Below are 26,016 nucleotides of genomic sequence, written 5' to 3' on the forward strand. Positions count from 1 at the left end.
AAATGAAAACTAACTTCTGCATTATCTCCAAGGCCTCCCAGAGACAGTGTGTATCATAATTCCTTGATCTTTTAACACTAGAGAAGACAGAGGGTGACCGTAGGAAGTGTGGGGATGTTGTTGATGTAATGGAGGATGTCCTGGGGATGGGGAATAAAAAGGAGGGGAAGAAAGAGCAGCTGGGACCACAGATCCCTCTGCTCACTCCCCTCTCAAAGACTCAGGCCGATTTACAGGCACTCCTGCAGGACAAGCCTGACTGTTTTACAGGGACAGTAACAATTTCAGACGTCCAAGAATTAGAAGTGTGAATATATCTCCAACCAGAGCTAGGTGAGAGTAGATTGCCTGAGAAGAATCATTGCAATCAAGAAAACATCATTTCTGATTAGAATGAATCCAATTGAGATTTTTTTTTCCCAAGAAATGTCACATACAGGCCATGTATATGGAGTCCCCTGTGGTGTGTACTCACCTCCCAAGTTAGGAGTATAGCCTGGCTTACTAGCGTGGCACTTTGGTGGGGTGACGAGAGAAATCAGAAGAGACGTTCTGAGGAAGACAAAGGATAGTGGACTTGTCACCAGCAGTCTGTTCAATTATTCAGTCATTAATATGATCACAATTATTCAAAGCACATGGAGAATTATTTCATTAAGCACAGTATTGTGCTCAGTGAAACATGTCAGACAAAGACAAACACTGTATGTTATCACTTATATGTGGAATCTAAGAAAAATAAACCGGTGAACAGAAAAAGAAGCCAACTCACAGATATAGAGAACAAACGAGTAGATACCAGTGGGGAGAGGGGTAAGAGGCACAAACTACTAGGTATAAAATAAATAAGCTGCCAAGATATACTGTACAGCATGGGGGAATAGAGCCATTATTTTGTAATAATTTTAAATGGAGTCTAATCTATAAAAACATTAAATCACTATGTTGTACACCTGAAACTAACATAATATCGTAAATTGATTCCATCTCAATTTTTTTGTTAAAGCACATGGACAGCAGTTTATTTCTTGCCTTCACCTCATCCCTGTCCTTTTTTATTTCAGAGCCATTGACAACATGCAAATAGGCTAGTATGAGAGATTCTCCTCCTTCCTGGCTTGGATGCTTCTCCTGAAGCCTCTAGTTTGAGACGGAGGTGGGGAGAAGGCAGTTGACTGGCGTGGAGAGAGTGAAACAGGAAATCCCTAGTCTTCAAACAACTCCACTTTTTAAATTAACTTTTATTGGAGTATTGCTTTACAATATTATATTAGCTTCTACTGTAGAGGACAGTGAAGCAACTGCACGTGTATCTATCCCCTCTTTTTTGGATTTCCTTCCCATTTCGTTCATCACAGAGCACTGAGTAGAGAGCTCCCTGAGCTATATCCCTAGAGGCTGTCACACAGAGTGAAGTAAGTCAGAAAGAGAAAAACAAATGTCAGATATGAACACACGTATGTGGAATCTAAAAAATGGTACAGATGACCTTATTTTCAAACAGCTCCTTCTCAGCTACTGACATTCTCAACAGGACCATCACCACCTTTCAATGTACCTGGGTCTAAATTATCCTTGTGCTTCAGGTACATGTTGTGGATTGGAAATATCGTCTCGCTGGTGGAATTATCACTACGTGAACATAGATTAATTCATCACATAGGATAGAAAATGAATGCACACAGGTACGTTTATTATTGCAGTTTAGGGGAGCTGGGACTGACACTCCCCAGGCAGGTAGCCCAAGGAGAAAGACTTAAATCTGGACTGTAGGATATGGTGACCCAGAAGTCAGAGACCTACAGACAGGAGAGGAGGAGACAGGTGATAGCATACTTCCCCTGCTGCTGCCGCTGCTAAGTCACTTCAGTCGTGTCCGACTCTGTGTGACCCCATAGATGGCAGCCCACCAGGCTCCCCCGTCCCTGGGATTCTCCAGGCAAGAACACTAGAGTGGGTTGCCATCTCCTTCTCCAGTGCATGAAAGTGAAAAGGGAACGTGAAGTCGCTCAGTCATGTCTGACTCTTAGTGACCCCATGGACTGTAGCCTACCCGGCTCCTCCATCCATGGGATATTCCAGGCAAGAGTACTTCCTCTGAGTAGGGCTAAAACACCAACTTACAGTGGCTACAGCTGGTGGCAGAGAGAAGGAAGGACATAAAAAGGTAAGAACAAATTAGCCTAGGACCCAGAAAAGTGATTCTCTTTTTTTAACACTTATTATGATTTTATTTAGCTGTGCCAGGTCTTAAATGCAGCATGTGGGATCTAGTTCCCTAACCAGGGATCAAACGCAGGCCCCTTTCATTGGAAATGTGGAGTCTTAGCCACTGGGCCATCAGGGAAGTTCAACAGACCAGTGATTCTCAACCCTAAGAGTACACTGGAATCACTGGGGAGCTTAAAAATAATAATAATGACTCAGCTCTACTCTAAGACTTTCTAGTTTGATTTCTTCGGTGGAACCTGGACAGTGGTATTGTTTACAAGCTCTCTGGGTGTTTCTGAGGTGCAGCCAGCCTGGAAAACCACTGATTCAGACAATCAACAAGCTAATAATGAAATTCTGGGTATTATCCTGCCTTACCTTGCATATAAACACACAAAGAGAAGGAGGGGGGGAAACAACAATTTTCTGTAACACCAAAGAGCAGAGCTTCCCTGTGGTAGCCGAATGGATAAGTACCAGACACATGGAAAGGAGTGACACCAAGCTGAAAGAGATTGGAAGAGTCAGACCTCTCTCCTGAGAGCATCCAGGCAGACCCCAGGGAAGAGATGGGAATACATCAGATAGGCTAGCTGGAGGCAAACATTTACATTGCTGAGATACTTCAGGAAGGCTTAGATGAGTGTGTCTCAACCCTGACTACACTAGAACCACCTAGGGAGCTTATGCATCTTCCCAAATCCAAGTCACAGTGCAGACAATCCAATTAAAACCTCGGGGGATGGCAGTGGTGGAGCAACATTTTTTTGTAAACTTCCCAGTTACTTCTGATATCCAGCCAACATTGAAAATCATTGCTTTAGATAATTATTAATGTTTCTTCTCAGTAAAAAATTGGCTTTTTTTTTTTTTCCAATCTGGAAAGCATGTAAAAGTATCAGCCATCTTCCAGGTATGCAGACCAAGGACTGGGAAGGAGACCAAAGCTTCAGGAAGAGTAAGGCGAAAGGTATTTGCAACAATGTGGATGGACCTGGAGATTAGCATACTACATGAAGTAAGTTAGGCAGAGAAAGACAAATGTCATATATCACTTATATGCAGAATCTTAAAATGATACATATGGACATATTTACAAAACAGACTCCCAGACATAGAACATAAACTATGATTACCAAAGGGGAAAGGTGGGAGGGAGGGATAAATTGGAAGCTTGAAATTGACAGATACACACTGCTGCTGTTACTGCTGCTAAGTCGCTTCAGTTGTGTCCGACTCTGTGTGACCCCATAGATGGCAGCCCACCAGGCTCCCTCATCCCTGGGATTCTCCAGGCAAGAGCACTGGAGTGGGTTGCCATTTCCTTCTCCAATGCATGAAAGTGAAAAGTGAAAATAAAGTGGCTCAGTCGTGCCCGACTCTTGGCGACCCCATGGACTGCAGCCTACCAGGCTCCTTCGTCCACGGGATTTTCCAGGCAAGAGTACTGGAGTGGGGTGCCATTGCCTTCTCTGCAGATACACACTACTATATTTAAAATAGATAACCAACAAGGACATACTGTATAGTACAGGGACCTCTGCTCAATAGTCTGTAATAACCTAAATAGGGAAACAATTTGAAAAAAGAATAAATACATCTATATCTATAACTTTTCATATTGTTCATGGGGTTCTCAAGGCAAGAGTACTGAAATGGTTTGCCATTCCCTTCTCCAGTGGACCACATTGTGTCAGAACTCTCCACCATGACCCATCTGTCTTGGGTGTCCCTACACGGCATGGCTCATAGTTTCATTGAGTTAGACAAGGCAGAGACATTATTTTGCCAACAAAGGTCTGTCTAGTCAAAGCTACGGTTTTTCCAGTAGTCATGTGTGGATGTGAGAGTTGGACTATAAAGAAAGCTGAGAGCTGAAGAATTGACTCTTTTGAACTGTGGTGTTGGAGAAGACTCTTGAGAGTCCCTTGGACTGCAGTCCATCCTAAAGGAAATTGACTTCATTGGAAGGACTGACATTGAAGCTGAAACTCCAATACTTTGGCCACCAGACGCCAAGAGCTGACTCATTTGTAAAGACCCTGATGCTGGGAAAGATTAAAGGTGGGAGGAGAAGGGGACAACAGAGGATGAGGTGGTTGGATGGCATCACTGACTCAATGGGCTTGAGCGTGAGTAAACTCCAGGAGTTGGTGATGGACAGGGAGGCCTGGCGTACTGCACTCCATGGGGTCACGAAGAGTCAGACATGACTGAGTGACTGAACTGAAACTGGTGTCTATAACTGATTAACTTTGCTCTCCACCTGAAACCAACACAATATTGTTAATCAGCTCTATTGTTGTTTCATTTCTAAGTCATGTCCAACTCTTTGGGACCCCATGGACGGTAGCCCACCAGGTTTCTCTGTTCACAGGATTTCTAAGGCAGGAATACTGGAGAGGGTTGCCACGCCTCCTCCAGGTCCCTTACCTTTTACAACTCCAATAACCATGGAAACAAGCCCTCCTGAACATCAAGCTATTGATATTAGGAAAATCTTTGTAGGGTCAGAATTTGTTCTTCTGGAATTGTCACACCTTGAATATGGTTCAACTGATGAGAGTCCCAATGAATGAGTGAGTTGTCATGGGGACCCAAGACTTTCCATCTGCTCTCATTTCTCTATTTCATCACCTGCTCTCCAGCTCCATAGTTTGAGGGTCGCCCCTCCAGGTCCTGCTGCCTTGTCACTCTCCTCTAATGCATTGAAGTCTACTTTCTCTCTGTGGCTGTGGTCCCAGTGCTCCACCTAGAATCTGAACAGCTCACAGAGGCACTCACAAAGCTCTTCTGAAAAATCCATACCACAAAAGTGTTAGGTGATGCTTTGAGCAACACTCCAGGTGCCAGAAACTCCAATGTGGCTGTTACCTCGTCAAACTTTTAAATGCAAAAATGAACGTGAAGGCTTTACCTCTGATATCCTGGAGATCCACTGTGCAGAGTTTATTCGATCCTTTAAGGCATCTCTTATCTGGGGGGTTAACAAAAGCAATTAAGGATTAGAAGATTATGAGGAACTAATGCATATGCTTGAGACCGGCAAACACTATGGTGAGAGTGTGTTTCCAGCAAGTACTGTTGGCGGGACCAACAGTAATATTGCTCTTGTTGATACTTTGACTACAAATATTAGCTGTGGTATTCGATTCACTTAAAAAGTAATCATATGGTCTATAACTACATAAAACCTTTAAGTGCTTTTTATGCAGTTTCACTTGCAAAACTGCATTTGTTCTTCACCCTAATCTAGCCATGGACGGAGGAGCCTGGCGGGCTGCAGTCCATGGGGTCGCTGAGAGTTGGACACGACTCAGTGACTTCACTTTCACTTTTCACCTTCATGCATTGGAGAAGGAAATGGCAACCCACTCCAGTGTTTTTGCCTGGAGAATCCCAGGGACGGCGGAGCCTGGTGGGCTGCCGTCTATGGGGTCGCACAGAGTAGAACACGACTGAAGCGACTTAGCAGCAGCAGCAGCAGCAGAGAAGGCAGGGCATCCCAGGTGGCTCAGTAGCTAAAGAATGCCCCTGCAATGCAATTGCAGTGAGAAGATGTGGGTTCCATCCCTGGGTCAGGAAGAGCCCCTGCAGAAGGTCACAGCAACTCACTCCAGTATTCTTGCCTGGATAATTCCAAGGACAGAGGAGTCTGGTGCACTGCAGTCCATAAGATCACAAAATCAGACACAACTGAAGTGACGGAGTAGCACAGAAGGCAGGAAAAGCATTATTATGTCTATGATCCATTTGAAAAATCTAAGGCTCATGAGTTAAGGGCTATCCAGCAGCACACAGCTATTCCATAGAAATATCAGGATTAAAGGGCTCATTTCTTAACCCTTACCTCTTTTACTTTTAGGTTGGTATTGTATTCTCATGGGAAAACAAAAGAACCTCTGTGAAATGTCTTTTACAGACCTTGCAGATTAACTTAAGAGTAAAACAGCATTGATGGTACAATAAATACAAACATAAAATTTTAAAAATAAAAAATAAGCCCTGCAGTGTGAGTGTTTGCATCTGTGATTTAGAAGGTTTGCTTTTCTCAATCCAAGAGGCAATGTAATAAAATAGAAAGAGGGTGATCTTAAAAGCCTGAATAACTATGATGTTTTGTTCCTTTTTTCCACTTATTTTCATCATACCACCTGCACACACTCATCTGTATTTGGAGAATTTCCTTAAGGCCACTGCTCTTTAAGGTAGAAGCCAGGACCTCACTTGACTCTCTTGCAGCTAAGATGTAGCCGCGTGACCTGGGCTCAGCCAATCAGACATGATAATGCAAGATGCAGGTATCAGTGATCCTCCCCAGGCAGCGTGGAGGGGCTGCAGTAGCAGGAACTCTAGCTTAGCACACACTCTCTGATGTTGCCCTGCTGAGCTGTGCTCTCTGTGCCCAGCAAAGTGGGAAGGGGCAGGGGAGCCTCATGTGGAGTCATCCGTGCTGTGAATCAGAAACTATTCTTTATGCATAGCCTCCATGCCTCCCAGCCACAGAGAGACCTTCCCAAAGATGTTATTGTGAGATGTAATAACTTTTTCTGCTTTAGCTAGCTAGAGTGGGTTTCTGAGAAATTGCGAGCAAGCTACTTCATCACTCTGAGTTTCAATTTCCTCATCTGTAGAACTAAAAATAGGAATAACCAGGATTGCTTTCAGGGTGAGAGCTAATGACTATAAGAGCTTAGCCCCATAAAAGCTTGAAAGCTGGTAGTATTACTTGCATCATTGAGACCTCGATGTCCTGTTCAAGTGTCTGCACAAATGATTGAGGTGAAAGACTCCCAATAAGTGGAATTTACAAGTAAGCATTTCAGGGCCAAATACTGATAATGCTGAAAACAGCAGAAGAATTTATTTTTTATCTATTTTTTTTAGAAGAATTTATTGTACCTTCGGATCCAGGATTGTTCCAAACACCAGGATGAAGAAGCCCTGAGAAAGATGGAAGAGGGAGGAAGAGCCATTAAACAAAATAAAATGATAATAATAAATACCAGTACTTATCAGTTCTTATTCTGGTAGAAGGTAAATAAGAATAATTTTCTTAAATCCTTAAATAGAAAAATAAAAACCATTTCATTAAATCTTCGACTTACTCATTTTAAAGTCACAACACCTAGACTGATCCATTCAACAAATATGGATATCGAATTTTTCACGCACCAGCCACTGCTCTCGACACTTAGAATACTTCAGTAAACTAAGCAGACTGAGGTCCCTGAGGCATGCAAGAACACTATAGGGATTTTTTATTTGGGCAAAATAAACTGTTTTATGTTTATCAGGAGTTGCGCATCTCATCAGAATATAATAGCCCAAGAAAGTCCAAGGAGACAGGCTATACATGGCCACCTCACCGTTCTTGAACAATCAGTAATGAAAGAAACTTCCACGGACAATAACAAAAGCAGCTGTGTTCAGCTTTTATGAACACCTCCAACCTCCTTCCCCCATCCACAACTAAAAACTGCTATAAAACTTGTGAAGAAAAATTAAGGCCACGGATACTCATAAAAACTCTAGAGTTTCTAAGTTCACTAATAGGTGTTCAGAAATGGGTGCTCCAGATATTATACTATAGAGAGAATTTATTAGTTCTCATATCTCTTATCTCCTATCAATACTTTGGCTATCTGACGCAAAGAACCAATTCATTGGAAAAGACCCTGATGCTTGGAAAGATTGAGGGCAGGAGGAGAAGGGAGTGACAGAGGATAAGACAGTTGAATGGCATCACCGACTCAATGAATATGAGTTTGAGAAAACTCCGGGAGATAAAAGAGGACAGGGGAGCCTGGAGTGCTGTAGTCCAGGGGGTTGCAAAGAGTTGGACATGACTTAGAGATTGAACAACAACAAGATCTCTTATGATTCATACAAAGATAGATCCCATTAAAGTCACACAGTGGCTGTTCTATCATTATAGTTCATTTGAGTTTTCCACTTTTTTTTTTTTTTTTTTTGCACAAAACCACTCTGGAAGAAGGAAGGAAATGTGTTTGTCCCATTTTTCACCTAAGGAAGTTCAGAGATTCAACTTTCAAAATGTGAAAGGCAACAACAAAATACATTAGACAAAATCTCTCTTGGAGATGAGGTTACTCAGGTTTTGACTCACCAGACAAGAGACGTAAGATAATGACCTTCGATTTAGGCATCCTTGTTAAGCTGCTCCTATTTCATAATCAAATGTGATCCTTACCCAGGCTGAGGCCTGCTAATGTACATAATTTAAGACAAACGGCACCATAAACATTACACTTGGTTACAACCAAGTGACCATCAGCAGAAACAGTATAAAACCCCCTGCAATCATGATCTGTAAAAACCTGGCTGAAGGATAGAGGACTTCACAGGGACCAGTGTATGGCCGCCCAGCTCAGCTATTCCCCCAGACACGCTAAAATACACCTCCCTGTTCACCCAGTCCGTCGAGCGCTCCAAAGCATGGAATGACTCTATCACATTACTCTTTTTATTGTTTCTCTTAACCTACAAGACAACCACTGAAATCTGTCATTGTGTCTATTAAGAAAATGTCACTGATTTTGTGAACCATTCAGTTATAAAGTATCACTTGTATAAAGATGCTTGGGCCAAATACATCCCAGTCGGGTTTTGGTACTAGGAATACATTTTAATCCAAAATCTTCACGAGTTTTACCCAGGAATTAAATTTTAAAAGATCAGGGAACCACAGTTCTAGCCTGTTTCCTGAAGGCTAAAGGACGAAGCTCTCTCTTTGAAAGATCTTTAATTTCTTGAATTTGGATGAATTATATTTGTATCTGAACATTTACCATAATGCTCAGCACAAAAGAAATAATAAAGTTATGTCTCTGTGTATTTCTGTATGTGCATGTGTGCATTTAATTGCTTTATTATACAACCTGCATGTATAGCAATAAATATGTAACAGGAAAACATTCCACAAGGATCACTTGTCATTGGTCCATGCCACCTTGGGAAAAGTTAGAAAAAATATCCTTCAAAAAATTCAGATAAGATTTTAGTCACAGTTTTATCTCTGAGTGAGAAGAATTCACTGGTAGCAGCTTCTTTGAATTTCCTTTACTAGAAAAAGCACGGTTTGAGCAGGTAAATCTCAAGATGTTCTCCCAGGGTTTTAAAGTACGTGCTTTAACTGCTGTAGACTGAATATTTGTGTCCTCCAAAAATTCATACGTCAAATCCTAGTGCTGAATGTGAAGATATTTGGAGGTGGGGCCTTTGAGAGGTGATTAGTCATGAGGGCAGAATCTCATGAAAGGGATTTAGGGTCCAAATAAAAGAGGTCCCAGGGAGCTCTTGGCCCCTTTCACCAGGCAGGGTTATGGCGAGAATAAAACTGTCCATCTGTAAACCAGGAAGTGGGCTCTCACCAGATAACTCAGTCTATCTGTGTGTGCCTCCATCTTGGACTTCCCAGCCTCCAGAACTATAAGAAAGAAATACCTGTTGTTTATAAGCCACCCAGTCTATAGTATTTTCTGTCATAGCAGCCCAAATGGACTGAAACATTTACTTTTCTCCCACCAAAACAGCTAGAGGGGGTCCTCAAACCTCCTACCCAGCCAGTTATTCTCAGTAAATACGAAGGAAGACAAGGGTCAGAAGTTATGGATTGACAAATGAACAGTCAAGGTAGCTCTTGACTACATAATAACACTTCCCTAGCTAAACGGTGGGGCTTCCCCAGTGGCTCAGAGGTAAAGAATTCGCTTGCAATGCAGGAGCCACAGGAGATGCAGGTTCAATCCCTGGGTTGAGAAGATCCCCTGGAGGAGGAAATGGCAACCCACCTCAGTATTCTTGCCTTGAGAATCCCACTGACAGAGGAGCCTGGTGGACCACAGTGCGTGGGGTCGCAAATAGTTGGACTTAGCCCACACACAGCTTGAGCTTTAAAATCCGTGGTGATGCTTCCGTGGGGTCACAAAGAGTTGGACTTAGCACACACACAGCTTGAGCTTTAAAATCCGTGGAGAAGGAACCATGAAATCTTTAAGAAGGTCTTTCTCCTACATCCTGTTGACCTCCTGCATGTGTAGGAGTCTCTTTTCTCCATCTGCCCCATCAGCCTCAGCTGCCTCACATCTCGGTTCCTCCTTAATCCCTGCGTGTCCTGCTTCTTCTTGCTTAGTTGATTCTGTCTCCTCCATCAGTGAGGGCTGATGACTGTCCTTTCTCTCATCCGGCACTAGGCATCCTCAGGATACTCTGATCCACAGACTTGCTGGTAAACAGCAATAACCAACTCGCCTACTTTGTAGCACTTGCCATTCTCCATGGTTAAATACTTCCACCACAGGTGATTTAAATCTAGCAACACTACCATGTGTAAAATAGATAGCTAGTGGAATAGACAGCTGCTGTATAGCACAAGGGGCTCAGCTCAGTGCTATGTAACGATGGGTGGGGGATGATGAGGGAAGGTGGGAGGCAGGCCCAAGAGGGAGGGGATATATGTATACATACAGCTGATTCACTTCCTCGTACAGCAGAAACTAACACAATATTGTAAAGCAATTATACTTCAATTAAAAAAAGATAAAAAATGAAAATAATATCAATCCATCAATCAATCCAGCAAGCTGGCATCACTGAACATGGAGTCAGGAAGAGATGGGCACATCATTACACAGTGTTCCCACCACCCAAACATACTAGTTGCCAATAACCTCAAAAGTACGGTGAAATATAAATACAACTATATTTTGTATAGTTTGTATAGTGATGCATTTTGAGGCTGTATGACCTTTGTTTTCAATCTAACTTATTTAATTTGTAAGGATGTCTATGTTTACAATCAGCTCCCCAAATTCCTGAAAGGTAACAGTCAGCACTCTTGAGCCAGTACAAGCCAGTTCCAGCCCAGCACTGCCTCATGCCTGCCCCAGTGTCTAACCTTCACCCTGACTCTGCGCTCAGTTTCTCACTGTCCCAAGGGTCCTGGCATTTAGCTGGATGGCCCCACCCTCCTCCTTGTCAGGAGTCAAGGCAGAAACAGCTGAAATTACAGGTTGACCCTGTAATAATAGGTAAAGGAGTTCATGGTATCAAAATAAATGCTCACAGCCTGGTTTAAAACAAAAGTCACAAGAAAGTGGCCCCAAGGAAGACAAGGGGAAAAAAAAATATGCTTAAAAGTGAAATATGAATTCATTCAGCATTCAGGATGAATGGCCATGGGGTACCCAGAAGAGAAATTTTAGGAACATTACATTTTTTAAAATATTTTTTATTTTGAGGGTCTTTCTGCAAACCATATGGGATCTTAGTTTCCCAACCCATGCCCCTAGCAGTAGAAGCATGGAGTCTGAATCACTGGAGTTCCAGGAAAGTCCCTAGGAACACTACATTTTGAACCCAGTTCTACCAGTGACTAGCTGCATAAATGTGGGTAAGGCAATTGATAATTACCAAAATTAACAGACGCTTACTCCTTGGAAGAAAAGTGATGAGCAACCTAGACAGCATATTGAAAAGCAGAGACATTACTTTGCTGACTAAGGTCCGTCTAGTCAAGGCTATGGTTTTTCCAGTAGTCATGTATGGATGTGAGAGTTGGACTGTGAAGAAGGCTGAGCGCTGAAGAATTGATGCTTTTGAACTGTGGTGTTGGAGAAGACTCTTGAGAGTCCCTTGGACTGCAAGGAGATCCAACCAGTCCATTCTGAAGAAGATCAGCCCTGGGATTTCCTTGGAAGGAATGATGCTAAAGCTGAAACTCCAATACTTTGGCCACCTCATGCGAAGAGTTGACTCATTGGAAAAGACTTTGATGCTGGGAGGGATTGGGGGCAGGAGGAGAAGGGGATGACAGAGGATGAGATGGCTGGATGGTATCACTGGCTCGATGGACGTGAGTCTGAGTGAACTCTGGGAGTTGGTGATGGACAGGGAGGCCTGGCGTGCTGCGATTCATGGGATCGCAAAGAGTCGGACATGACTGAGCGACTGAACTGAACTGAACTGAAGAGTGATACAAAAAAATGTATGGTGCAATTAATATTTTTCATACAAATTTAAAAAAAATCAAAAGGTGAAACAGCTCTATTTTTGTGTTTTTTTAAAACTGGAGGATATTGCTTTACAGTGTTATATTGGTTTCTGCTGTACAACAAGGTAAATCAGCCATAAATACACGTATATCCCCTCCTTCTTGAGTCTCCCTCCCACATTCCCCATCTCATCCCACAAGGTTGTCCCCAAGACATCAAAACACTTGCTGTGGAATGAAATCATGTACACTTAAATTCTAAAAGAGCAAAACGAGAAAACATTTGACTTAAAATTTCTATTATAAATAAAACATTTATTTGAAATAGTCTTATTTTCTTATAAGTACACAATTAGGAACAAAAGCAATATTTCAGAGGGCTTTAGAAAACTAAAAGCTCTCTTTTCAGTTAGTTACTACCTACATTTAACATTCAATATAAGAAACTTTGGCTCTTTTATATACCATAGCTGAAAAAATGAAAAAACATTTTCAGTCAAGTAGGGAATCATTAAAGGTACATACAGAGTCACCTGGTAAAATGCTCGGATGTATTTTTAAGTGAAAACATACATTGTTTTTTAACCCCTATGCTATGTAAAAACATATTTGTATATAAGCATAGAAAACTTGGTAAAGATATATATAAAACTGGGAATATCACTTAATCCACAAGAAGAGAGACTGTCTTTAATACCACTCTGGATAGCTTGCCTCATTAAAATAAGATGGTTTCCAAAGGTCACTAGAAATTCTAAAATGGTGAGGAGGGTGGGAGGGAGATCCAGGAGGGAGGGAACATATATGTACTCATGGCTGATTCACATTGTTGTACAGCAGAAACCAACACAACATTGTGAAGCAATTATTCTCCAAGAAAACAATTTTATGAAAAAAGTAAAAATAAATTTAAAAATTTTTAAATTTTAAATAGAAAGAAATATAATATGTGGGCACATTTTAATATCTCTACTTACATACCCAGATTTTGGGGGAAGTAGTATTATTTAGTTTCTAAACAGCAACAGCTCAGCTTTTAATATTTCATTTATTTATTTGGGTTGCAACAAGTCTTAGTTGCAGTATGCAGGATCTTTCAGTTGGGACTTGAGGAATCTTTGGTTACAGCAAGTGGGATCTAGTTCCCTGATCAGAGAACGAACCTGGCCCTCAGCACTGGGAGCGCAGAGTCTTAGCCCCTGGACCACCAGGGGAGTCCCCCATTTACTGCTGTCTTTCATTTTTAAACAGTCCTATAAAACGGGAATTCTTCTACCTATTTCGTAAGTGAGGAAAACATGACTTGGCAAAGTTAAGCAAATATCCCAAGAGAGTGTTACACATTCATAAATCAGAGAGTCTAGATTTTAATCCAGGCCTTTCTGGAACAAAAGCTTACTTCCTGCCTCAATTTCCCCTCCACAAACACACTCAGTCAAATCAGTCATTTCCTACTCTTTGCCACGCGTGGATTGTGACCCGCCAGGTTCTTTTGTCCGTGGGATTCTCCAGGCAAGCATACTGGAGTGGGTTGCCATTTCCTCCTCTAGAGGATCTTCCTACCCAAGGATCAAACCTGAATCCCCTGCGGCTCCTGCGCTGGCAGGCAGATTCTTTACCACTAGCACCACCTGGGAAGCCCTCCTGACTCAATATGCTATTTCAAATCCTTTGTCTTTTATAAAGAAATACGATGCTACGAGCTCCTGATCACAAAACTTTCTCCTGAATTCTCTCACTGTGGACTCAGTCAGAAGGCCCCGGACTTACCTGGAAGGCGTTGAGCAGGGAGAAGATGATGTGGCACGCCAGCGAGCCGTCATTGAGGACCGTGGCTATGCCGAATCCCCAGGTCAGTCCCAGCAGTGGCGTGAGGATGGCAATGTTTTTACTGATCCTCACGATGGCCCTCACTTCCTGGAACATGGAACTGCCCATGGCCGCTCGCCGGGTCTTGACAATCACCAGTGTGACTGTGACCAGGTTGACAACCACTATGGCCAGAGCCGGAACCACAAAAGCCAGAAGGGCCTTGGTCATGTCCCAGTTGAGCCAACAGGCCTCAGGCCGGAGATAACCGTTGCCAGGCTCAGTGGCAGCGACCGTGATAGCAGCGATGAGCAAAGGGCCCCCGTAGCCCACTGCAAAGAGAGCTGCCACCAGGACGGACTTGGGCAATGTATGGAAGACTATCAGGATTCCGTAGAGGATGAGGAGTGCCTTGGCGAGCATCCAGAAAAACACAGAAAGGTAAAAGAAGTGAACAAAAAAGGTTGCTGCCACGCATGCGCTGTGGTGCTTCGTTGGACCGCTGAGAAAGGAAGCCACGACGAACCACACATCAGCCATCAGTAAGGTGGTCGCAATGTTAGCAATGCACACGTGGCGTAAGTATGAGATCTCTGTCTTCGTCACCTGGCCCCAGACCAAGGCCTCGATGGACAAGCAGAGGATCAAGCTGCAAATAGAAACACCCAGGCCTATGTACGTGATGTAAATCAGGATGGGGCTCTGCAAGACGTGGGGTGCCATCAGAATCGAGAAAGAGGTAAACGCCTTGCTCGGGCTACAATTGCAGACCGCCTGCTGGGAGTTCTCCTCAATCATCTGGCAGACCTTGCGATCCCATCTGCCCTCTAAGGAGTGCCAGCCTACACACTGTGCCGTCCTGTCCTCTGACTTGCTGATCTTTTCAAAAATCAGTGAGATTTTTTCAAGCTCCTTGGGCAGAATGACAGACAGGACAAGCCCATTCACGGTGATGCTTTCCAAAACACTGGCTTCTAAGATGGCCCCCAGAGTTGGAAATGCGATGCTGACGGCCTGAGAAGGAGAAGGCACCTCCTGAAGTTCCTCTCTACTGATCAACACCTTCCCCGTGACCATGTCGCTGGTGTCGTTAACTCTCATTGAAAAGGTGAAATTCTTTCCGGCATTGTCTCTAGAGAGGATGGTGCCCACCGTGTGAATGAAAGTATCTGCTATGTCAATGGGATGCTTATTGACAAATAGCTTTCTTGCGAAGGAATTGATTGAATGTAGCAGGACACAGCTGCTGTTTCTTTCGGGGATGAAGGTCCAGTTTGAGATGCTTTTGCTATTTAGAATGTGGTTGGCTATGATGCTGTAACTCTGTCAATGAAGAACCGGGATTAGTACTGAGCCACTCTCTGAATCTGCCAGAACAATCAACATTTACTTTTTAAATGTGTGGTCCTGGGACGTTCCTGGTGGCTCAGTGGTAAAGAATCCACCTGCCAATGCAGGAGACACGGGTTGGATCCCTGAACCAAGAAGATCCCACGTGTCATGGAGCATTAAGCCCGTGCACTGCAACTGTTGAGACTGTGCTGTAGGGCCCGGGAGCCACAACTACTGAAGCCCACACACTCTAGAGCCCGGGCTCCGCAATAGAAGTCACCGCAGTCAGAAGCCCTTGCCCTGTAACTAGAGAGTAGTCCCTGCTCGCCGCAACGAGAGCAAAGCCTGAGCGGCAACAAAGACCCGGCACAGCCAAGAATACATAAATAGATGAATAAATAATTAACATTATACATAAAAAAGTGATCCTCCAGCTGGCAGCAAAGGCATCCCCTGGAACTGCCTGGAGATCCAGAATCTCAGGCCCCACCCCAGACCTAGTCAATCAGAATCAGCATCCTTTTTTAAAACTGAAGTATTGTTGATTTACAGGGTTGTATTAAGTACTGTTGTCCAGCAACAGACTCAGTTACACACACGTATATAAATACACATTCTTTTGCATTTCTTTTCCATTATGGTTTATCCCAGGATATTGAATACAGTTCCCTGTGCTATACAGTACGACCTTGTTGTTTATCCATTCTCTATATACTAGTTTGCATCTGCTAATTCCAACCTCCCAATCCATCCCTCCGTCGCCACCTTCCCCCTTGGCACCAGTCTATTTTCTATGTCTATGTAGAACCAGTATCTTAATGAGACTCCCAGAGGAGGTTAGTGCTGCAAGGGAATTGCCTTCCTCCCATTTTGTGCAATGCCTTCCTCCCCCACGCCCATTGCGGTCATCAATTCTTTTTCATACCTTAGCGACACTAACATTTGTTTACTCTGGTCAGAGCACCTATTACATAATTAGCATCTAATGCATCCCACTTGTGTGCAGCACCCTGTATAGCAACATTTGTTGTTGCTTAGTTGCTAAGTCATGTCCGACTCTCTTTTGACCCCATGGACAGTAGCCTGCCAGACTCCTCTGTCCATGGGTTTTCCCCAGGCAAGAATGCTGGAGTGGGTTGCCATTTCCTTCTCCAGGGAATCTTCCTGACCCAGAGATCGAACCAGTGGCTCCAGCATTGACAGGTGGATTCTTTACCGCTGAGCCATCAGGGGACCCCACGTATAGGAACATACCAAACTGGGAATCAATCCTAGAGGCTAAACTTACTTTTTAATATCCTCTGCTTTGAAGATCAAAGCAAAAAAAAAAAAAAAAAGGATCCGGTTCCATTTTATATTCCTGAGGCAGATATGTATGATTGTTTTCTTTGCACTCAGTTATTTTCCTTTTTTGTAACCTGTTCTGACTCCAAATGAAAGTAAGAAAAGTCTTTCTCTCTGCAGATCTACCATGGTTCTCAGTTTCCAGTAGCCAAATAGACACCGGGGTTCGATCCACACCCCATAAGTGGTCTCTCTAAATGTTTGTTGATTGCATGTTTTCACTTTTTCACTCTTCTAGTCATTAGCTCTTCACTCACTTTTCAATGACAATTTATTGAACACTTGCTGTGCTAAGCACTGGAGATACTGAGAGGAAAAACACGGTTCTCAGACCCCCAAAAGCTCACAGAGTATCCAGCTCACCTGCATTCCTTTTCCATCAAGATGATTCTCTACCACTTCCTCACCGCCACTCACCTGCATCTTTGCCTCATCAACATCCGTCATTGGCACAGTGGAGATGTTGTGTAAGAGTTGCACAATCACAGCAATGTTTCCCGGAATCCGGGGAGACTTCTGAATGTTCCTAATCACGCAGGACAGATCCTGCGGACACTTTTCCATTAACAAATCTGTAATAGTCTCAGGCTTGTTGGTATATTCGCTTATTTTTGATCCTCCAAATGTTTGAACCGAATTTAAATCTGCCTAAGAAACGGCAAAAAACAACAAAAAGTTTCTTAATGTTCCTTTTGTTTTAAATAGAAAAAGAGTTTTACTAAAATTTAGGACAGTCTGATTACACGATGGTATACTGCATAATGTTTTCGTATTTTACGTTCTCAAGATCATACTCGCTGTGAATTACCTGCCCAATACCAGAGAGTTTCAACAGAAAAGGAAAGCCCTGCCTTGCCAGCCACCTGCTTCCTGCCCAAAATAGCAGCTGCGGTCTTTAGCACACCTCTTCTGACTTCTTCTGTGTATGTATGCTGCACATTCATTCTGTAGGTAGATTTCTAGTACCCTCTAAGCTTATTTCTACTATTCCTGAGGGGCAAAGCCTGAGATATGAGCATATTTTTAAAATAGAAATTCTGAGCTGAATTTGGATGAATCCATTGGAGCATCCATAGAGAAGGATCTCCCATGGATTCAGCTTGAGTCTCACCCTTGAGAGCAAGCAGGGCAAACTATGGCCCCAGGATAATCACCTGATTTGGGGTGGGAGCGGGGGCAGGGCATGCTGCATGGCTTGTGGGATCTTAGTTACATAACAAGGAATCAAACCCAGGCTCTCAGCAGTAAGAATGCAGAGTCTTAACCACTGGATCACCAGGTTATGGCGACAGTCACCAGGTTGCTGCTGCTGCTAAGTCACTTCAGTCGTGTCCGACTCTGTGAGACCGCATAGACAGCAGCCCACCAGGCTCTCCCGTCCCTGGGATTCTCCAGGCAAGAATACTGGAGTGGGTTGCCATTTCCTTCTCCAATACATGAGAGTAAAAAGTGAAAGTGAAGTCACTCAGTCATGTCCGACCCTCAGCGACCCCATGGACTGCAGCCTACCAGGCTCCTCCGTCCATGGGATTTTCCAGGCAAGAGTATTGGAGTGGGGTGCCATTACCTTCTCCTTATTGCCAAAAATGGCCTGTATTTTAGTAAATATAGTTTTATGGGAACTGATAGATTTATTGGACAGGTACAAACACACCAACCACACAGCGTCACATCCACTTGCCCCTCAGTGAGTGCTACATGCATTGCTGATTTCTTATTTTTTTAATTGAAGTATAATTGCTTTACATTGTTGTATTAGTTTTTGCTGCACAACAAAATGAATCGGCTATATGTATACATATATCCCTACCCTCTTGAGTCTCCTTCCCTCCCACCCCAATCCCACCCCTCCAGGTATCACAGAGCAGTGTGCTGAGCTCCCTGCGCTCCGCAACAGCTCCCCACTGGCTGGCTGTTTTCTACATGCAGTGCATATATGTCAATGCTGCTCTCCCAGTTCATTCCACCCTCCCCTCCCCTGCCACAGCCACAAGTCCATTCTCTATGTCTGCGTCTCTTATTCCTGCCCTACTAATAGGTTCATCTGTAACATTTTTTTAGATTCCATATATATACCTTAATATACAATATTTGCTTTTCTCTTTTGGGCTTACTTCACTCTGTATGACAGATTCTAGGTCCAGCCACATAACTACAAATGATCCAATTTCATTCATTTTTATGGCTGAATATATATATATATATTTTATGGCTGAATATACATATATATATATATACACACACAATATCCCATTGTATATGTATACCACAACTTCTTTATCCATCTCACTGCTGATGGTCGTTTAGGTTGCATCCATGCCCTGACTATTATGAATTGTGCTGTGCTGCCAGTGTGGGGCCCCACTTTGCAGGTGGGAGAAAGGATGTTACCTCGAAGATGTTGAAGGCAGTGAGAGTACGGCAGGTGTCAGTGACTTTGCGCCATTTCTTTTGCCTGCATAAAAACCCCATATCCCCGGGAGTGTCTGGAGGGCAAGGTTGGCTGCAGTAGGAATTGTCCACACAAGTGCCATGGCATTCACCTGAGGAAAGAAAAGGTGTCAGCATTGCATGGAGAGGTCTGGGCTCTGGACCACGTGGGCCAGTTACCACGGTGTCCACACAGTGAAGGCGCATCAGCCCTATGGACATCAGGTGTCTTTTCTTTGTAAAGCGCAGGACGATTGAAATAGATCAGAGGTCATCATCTATTTCAGTGACAACCTCCTATTATTTCCAACAAACTAGTATCCTGAACTCTAAGGCTTAAAATAGATAAAAATGATACCATCCCAGCTGAAGTGAGTAAGAGAGAAGAGCCCATGGTTCAGTCCACTAGCTCCCTCTCTTACCCATAGGAACCCCCTAAACAGGCCTCATGCCTGCAGCTCCCCAAGAACACAGTTTGGAAGCTAGCATGCCTGATATTCTCTAAGAAATTTCTCAGCTCCAATTCCTTTAAAAAGCTAGGAATAAAACCACAAATGACCCAGCAATCCCACTTCTAGACATATACCCTGAGGAAACCAAAACTGAAAAAGACACATGTTCCCCAATGTTCATTGCAGCGCTATTTACAATAGCTAGAACATGGAAGCAACCTAGATATCCCTCAACAGATGAGTGGATAAAGAAGCTATGGTACATATACACAATGGAATATTACACAGCCATAAAAAGGAACACATTTGAGTCAGTGCTAATGAGGTGGGAGAACCTAGAGCCTATTATACAAAGTCAGAAAGAGAAATATAAATATCATATACTGACACATATATATGGATTCTAAAAAGATGGTACTGATGAATTTATCTTCAGGGCAGCAATGGAGAAACAGAGATAGAGAACCAACCTATGGACATGGGGGGAGGGGAGGAGGGAGAGGATGAGATGCATGGAGAGGGTAACATGGAAACTTGCAATACCATACGTGAAACAGACAGCCAGTGGGGATTTGCTGTATGACTCAGGGAACTTAAACCGGGGCTCTGTGACAATCTAAAAGGGTAGGATGGGGAGGGAGATGGGAGGAAGGTTCAGAAGGGAGGGGACATGTGTGTACCTATGGCTGATTCGTGTTGATGTATGACAGAAAACCACAAAATTCTGTAAAGTAATTATCCTTCAATTTAAAAAGAATAATAACTTTTAAAAAGTATTATACAAAAAAATAAATTTCTTAGCTCCAGAACTTTACAAGGAGTTATATCATCAATGGGGTCTCATAGACACCCCCCCCGCCATAGCCACTGCTCTATTTTGAGTTAGTTCAATCCAAAGGATTTATGGCAAAGAACTCTCAGACCAGGATGGAGCAAGAAGGGAGCAGGGGTCAAAGGTACAATTTAAGATGAGAAGAGTAAAAAAAAAAAGTCCAGATACACGCCATTGAGGTGTGCCATCTACCATGCCACGAGACAGAGGGCTGAGAAGAGCTCTGGGTTACAACAGATGAATAGGAACACACCCAGCTGTTAGTAACTGCAGCCAACGTACCGTGTGGCCTGGTAGACACCTGCTCCTTGCTCTTGTTGGCAGCCTAGGAAGGGAAAATTAAAATTCAGGTCAAAAGCACCCAGTGATTCACTTTCACCACATCTGAATCAGCTCTGACGCCAGCATGCCACTAAATCTAAGACCATGAATTTGTCACCGTGGTCCCATTTCCCCTCAGCCTGAACAAATGTCTTTCCATGGCTATTCAGCAGGAGAATTCCTTCCACTCCAGGAAGAATGATCTGCTTTCTATCTAGGAAATACACCCTGGGCAGATGTGGACTTACTGGAAATTAATGAAGGTTAAGCTGCAGAACCCCTTGCTTGCATGGGCCCCTTCTATGTGCTGAAAGAGTCCAGCAACATGTTCACGTGATCATTGTGGTTGTTTAGCTGCTAATTCATGTCCAACTCTTCACAACTCCATGGACTGTAGCCCGCCAGGCTCCTCTGGCCATGGGATTCCCCAGGCAAGCATATTGGAGTGGGTTGCCATTTCCTTCTCCAGGGGATCTTCCTAACCCAGGGATCAAACCCACGTCTCCTTCAATGGCAGGCAGATTATTTACCACTGAGGCACCACGGAAGCTCCATCATTATCATATGTTTCATTAAATTTTCAGAAGCATAATAGTTTAGCCATCATCTGTTCAGTTCTTTTTTTTTTTTTTTTCCCAACTCCCCCTCCTTTACATTCTCCCTTATTTTGGAGAGCACTCGAAGGATATAGCCATTTTGGGTAGAAGTTGAGTTGGGTATATGTTTAGTTTGGATTCAATAGCATATATTTATGAATTTTGCAGTCATGCTTGCATTACAAAGAGGACATCAACATATAAGAGGCATTCATTCTCAGAGTATTTACAATTAGTCATAGAACAAGAAAATCCTAAGTGTTCAAGATATCTTGCAACTAACATATGAAAAAAATTTGATTTCCCCAAGGCAATGGCACCCCACTCCAGTACTCTTGCCTGGAAAATCCCATGGACAGAGAAGCGTGGAAGGCTGCAGTCCATGGAGTCACTGAGGGTCGGACATGACTGAGTGACTTCACTTTCCCTTTTCACTTTCATGCATTGGAAAAGGAAATGGCAACCCACTCCAGTGTTCTTGCCTGGAGAATCCCAGGGACGGGGGAGCCTGGTAGGCTGCTGTCTATGGGGTCACACAGAGTCGGACACGACTGAAGTGACTTAGCAGCAGCAGCAGCAGCAGCAAATTTGAAAACAGTCTTTCTTACATGTTTACATGATATTATTAACAATGAATTGAGAAGCTGAAAGGTTGGTTTTTTTTTGACTAGCCATAAGAACGAAAAAAAATCTGATCATCAATTTTAGAGGTAAACTGAATCATCTTTCTATTTTTGTTATAGAAAAAAACTGCAAAATTATTGACATGTAAGTATGCAGCCAAAAAATGTAGGAAGGAAATTTTGGCAGTTTATTTATTAAAATATTGTTATTAATTTATTACTGGAGGGACTGCCCTGAGGGTCCAGCGGTGAAGACTCCATGCTTCCAATATGGGGGACACAGGTTTGACCTCTGGTCAGGGAACCGAGATCTCACACATCACTCGGTGCCAACCAAATAAATAAATAAATAGATGCATGGAAGTGCAAGCATTTCAAGATGCCCTTAGCCCATCTTGAGTGGATCATGATCTCCAATGCACCATAATAAAGCACTTCAAAATGAACAATTCTGGATAACACTTGGCCCATTAAACAGACTCCAGTGAGGTCACATCCTGCTAGTCAGATAGGAGAGCAGAAGGCAGTAGTATGCTATTTACAAATATTCTGGAAACTGTCTTCTTAAGTGAAGGAACTGATTCACTTCCAGTTAATCTGCCAAAGTCCACGTACACAAACCCACCTGATCTCTTCATTTCTGGGGTGGTATCCGATCTGGGCCGCTTAAGCTTCAGCTAGTAACAATCCACGGACAGAGCAGCTTGGCACGCTACAGTCCACGGGGTCGCAAAGAGTCAGACACAACTGAGCGACTAACACGCGCACACATAACAACAATCCTCAGACTAATACTGTGAACAAGACACTTGTAAACCCATCACCCGCTAAACCCTCAGAATTGCCTGAGAGAGGTTGGAAGACAGACAGTGCCCCCCAAAAAGCTCAGCCCCCAGCAACTTGTAAATTGAGAAGAAAAGGATGGAACATCTCTGGTAAGGTGAGTCCCTGATAATCAAGAAAACAAAGCCAGCCTCCCATGCTCAGCCTCCAAGTTCTGTCTTGTGAAAGAGTATGGATGAGGACATGAAGAGGAAATAGTACAGAGCAGTGGAGTTGCGTGCCTCCTAGAAAAGGCCTTTATGAGGGGGTCTCTAATCTTTGCCAGAAACTGGCCTGTAACTCAGTATTAGAGGGAGGGGAGTCATGGAGAAATTTCCCATCCAGGGGCACGTTACTCAGGGTGAATATTGTTTGGAAACTTCTAGAAAGAATTCTTTATTTAACTTTTTAGTTTATATTGGATTATAACTGATTAACCATGTTGCCATAGTTTCAGGTAAATAGCAAAGGGGCTCAGCCATACATACACATGTGTCCATTCTCCCCCAAACCCCCTCCCATCCAGGCTGCCACCTGACCAAGGTGCTCACTGCTCCTTCCTGCCTATTGGTGGTGTTCACCATCAGGCTTCTCGAAGGAGATGCCATTTTGGGTGGGACAGTGTTTCACGGTGCCAGGACCATTCCTAAGTCCAGCTCACTCAATGTCATTAGCCATCTCCCAGTCAAGCTTGGAGACTTCCCTATAGTTCAGATGGTAAAGAATCTGCCTGCAACGCAGGAGACCCGAGTTCAATCCCTGGGTCAAGAAAATCCCCTGGAGAAGGAAATGACAACCCACTCCAGTATTCTTGCCTGGAGAACTCCATGGACAGAAGAGCTTAGCAAGCTACCATGGGGTCGCAAAGAGTCGGACACGACTTAACTAACACACACACAGTCAAGGTCACATTCCTCCCAGCCTCCACATTCTCAGGTGCCTTTAAGGAAGAGGCAGTACCCTGTTTACCAGCCGCTGAAAGATTCACCATCAAAGGATAGGGAAGAAGAGTGGATTACCCTTACCTCATTCAAAGCCCTTTGCATCTCAGGAAATTATGGAAAAAGCAGACGGGAAAATAACTGGCAGCTATTGGCTAAAATGGGTTTTGGTGGCCTGCAGTTGCAGTTTCTTCTGGTTGGAGTATTCTACCCCATCTTCAGGCTTCCCTCATGGCTCAACTGGTAAAGAATCCGCCTGCAATGCAGGAGACCCCAGTTCGATTCCTGGGTCGGGAAGATCCCCTGGAGAAGAGATAGGCTACCCACTCCAGTGTCCTTGGGCTTCCCTTGTGGCTCAGCGGGTAAAGAATCCGCCGGCAATGTGGGAGACCTGGGTTCAATCCCTGGGGTCGCAAAGAGTCAGAGACAACTGAGCGGCTTTCACTTTCACCCCTTCTTCTACATACCCTTCAGCTCAAATGGGCTGGCTAACTCATGGGTTCTAGTTTCCATTTGGTCTCCCCACCGGTTCATCCTCCCACCTCCCTCTTCTCACCTGGCATAACGTCCTGCAGGACTCTGTGGCCAAAAGAAACACGAAGCCGTACAGCAAGAGCAAAAGCATCTGAGTCATCGTCTTCGGCAGTTGCCTTTCTGGCTATTAGAACAAACAAAAAGGCAAAATGTCTCCAATTGGAAGATTTCGATGTTCCATGCAGAACCAGTCAGTCTGAGACTGGGTTCTGTCCTTAGTGCTGTCTGCTTGGGTCCCCCTGCTCCAGAGGTGGGGGCCCCTGGTCTCCCTAGACCTTACCAGGATGCCGCAGGTGTGCACACCAGCTGGCCCTGGGAGGTGCAGGCAATCGCTGTGATAACCTTCAAGTTCTGCTGTTGTCTTGCATGTAACACCTAGCATGGGAATCCCTCCAAAGGCATCTGCCTACTGGGGTGTGACATACCAGCCCATATTTGGGGAGCAGGAAGGATGGTACACTCTCTGGGTTAGGCAGGGCTGAGAAACCTGTGGGTGGCTAGGGTAGAAGGTGAGCTGGCATTTCCACATGCAAGCTCAGATTAGAAATAGCTTTTAAAGGAGAGTAAGCACCAGGCTTGACCTATGGTCCCTCACTTCCACCTAACTCTGGAGCTGTATTTTCATAGGTAGGTAGCAGCTTCTTCAAAACTGATCTTAGACATGCCCTGGTATTGTTATTTCTGCCAAAACTGATGTCAAAACTAAAATGATTTCTTAGCATCTGGAACCGTGCTGGATGCATGATGGGGACATAGAAAATTCCGTAAGAAAGAGTAAAGGTGGGAGGGAGAGAAGGGAGACTGGAAGAACTGATAATTTGCATCAGAGTCCATGCTTTATAGATATAAATTCTAATAACTTCAATATTTTTCATCCCTGAGTAAGATATTCTTTGAGAGGTGTTGACTGTTTCTTTGCTTTTAGATGGAAGGAGAAGACTTGGATGTCATCAACAAAGGCCAGGAGCTTTTGCAATGGTTAATACTAACTATTTGATCATTTTTTTGGTGAAAAAGAAATAGTCTTTATCTCAACCATGCATAATTCTATAAAAAACAATGCCATTATTTTAAAGACTAGGCAAATTACATTTTAAAATCATGTTTGCTGCATTGAAATAATTGTCTAGCTGAAGTTCACTGAAATCTAATGATTATTTAAAATATTTTGCAGTGCCTGTTTCAGACTATCATTAACAGTTTTCCGAAGGTCTTGTAGTATTTTATTCTCCTTTAATTAAAAAGAATTCTTTTAATTGAACTGTAGTTGGTTTACAATATTGTGTTAGTTTCAGATGTGCAGCAAAATGAGTCAGTTAAACACACACACACATATGTATATATATATTCTTTTTTCAAATTCTTTTCCTATTTAAATTGTTACATAGTAGTTCCCTGTGCTATCCAGTAGGTCCTTGTTGGTTATCCATCTTAAATTCAACAGTGTGTACATGTCAATCCAAACTCCCTAAATATCCCTTCCCCCAGGCACCCCCGCTCCTGCTTCCTCCTATATTTGTTCTCCAAGTCTGTGAGTCTATTGTTTTGTAAACAAGTTCATTTGTATCAGTTTTTTTTTAGATTCCACATATTAGTGATATCATACTATTATCTGTCTTTCCCTGTCTGAGTTACTAAAAGTGATATATTTTAATCTGGACTTAAGGAAAATCCTTTTTCTTCCAGATTTGTTGACAGTTAGCCAAAGTCATGAGCTCTTCCTCTAGTTCTGTGCAGGCAGAAAACTTAGAAGT

The 26,016-nt window shown here is 43.4% G+C and overlaps 1 protein-coding gene across 6 annotated transcripts in view; it reads right to left on the reverse strand.

Annotated features, from left to right (window-relative positions):
* Positions 1–26,016, reverse strand: part of ADGRF2 (adhesion G protein-coupled receptor F2) — a 38,272-nt gene that overhangs the window by 4,110 nt on the left and 8,146 nt on the right. For 2 of the 6 annotated variants that reach the window (XM_005696384.3, XM_005696385.3), the window contains exons 2-9: positions 24,285–24,386; positions 20,708–20,750; positions 19,103–19,254; positions 17,129–17,359; positions 13,997–15,358; positions 7,114–7,155; positions 5,129–5,188; positions 476–552 (exon numbers count right to left, since the gene is read on the reverse strand). In XM_005696384.3, coding sequence (XP_005696441.2) covers positions 505–552; positions 5,129–5,188; positions 7,114–7,155; positions 13,997–15,358; positions 17,129–17,359; positions 19,103–19,254; positions 20,708–20,750; positions 24,285–24,362 — 2,016 coding nt within the window. In that variant the 5' untranslated portion in view covers positions 24,363–24,386 and the 3' untranslated portion in view covers positions 476–504. Of the gene's footprint in view, positions 1–475; positions 553–5,128; positions 5,189–7,113; positions 7,156–13,996; positions 15,359–17,128; positions 17,360–19,102; positions 19,255–20,707; positions 20,751–22,590; positions 22,687–23,812; positions 23,985–24,284; positions 24,387–24,542; positions 25,588–26,016 lie in introns of those variants that run through there. The other 4 variants (XM_005696383.3, XM_005696386.3, XM_018039214.1 and 1 more) reach the window with 4 other exon arrangements.

This window comes from Capra hircus, chromosome 23 (assembly GCF_001704415.2).
Source record: "Capra hircus breed San Clemente chromosome 23, ASM170441v1, whole genome shotgun sequence".
Classification (NCBI taxonomy): Eukaryota; Metazoa; Chordata; class Mammalia; order Artiodactyla; family Bovidae; genus Capra; species Capra hircus.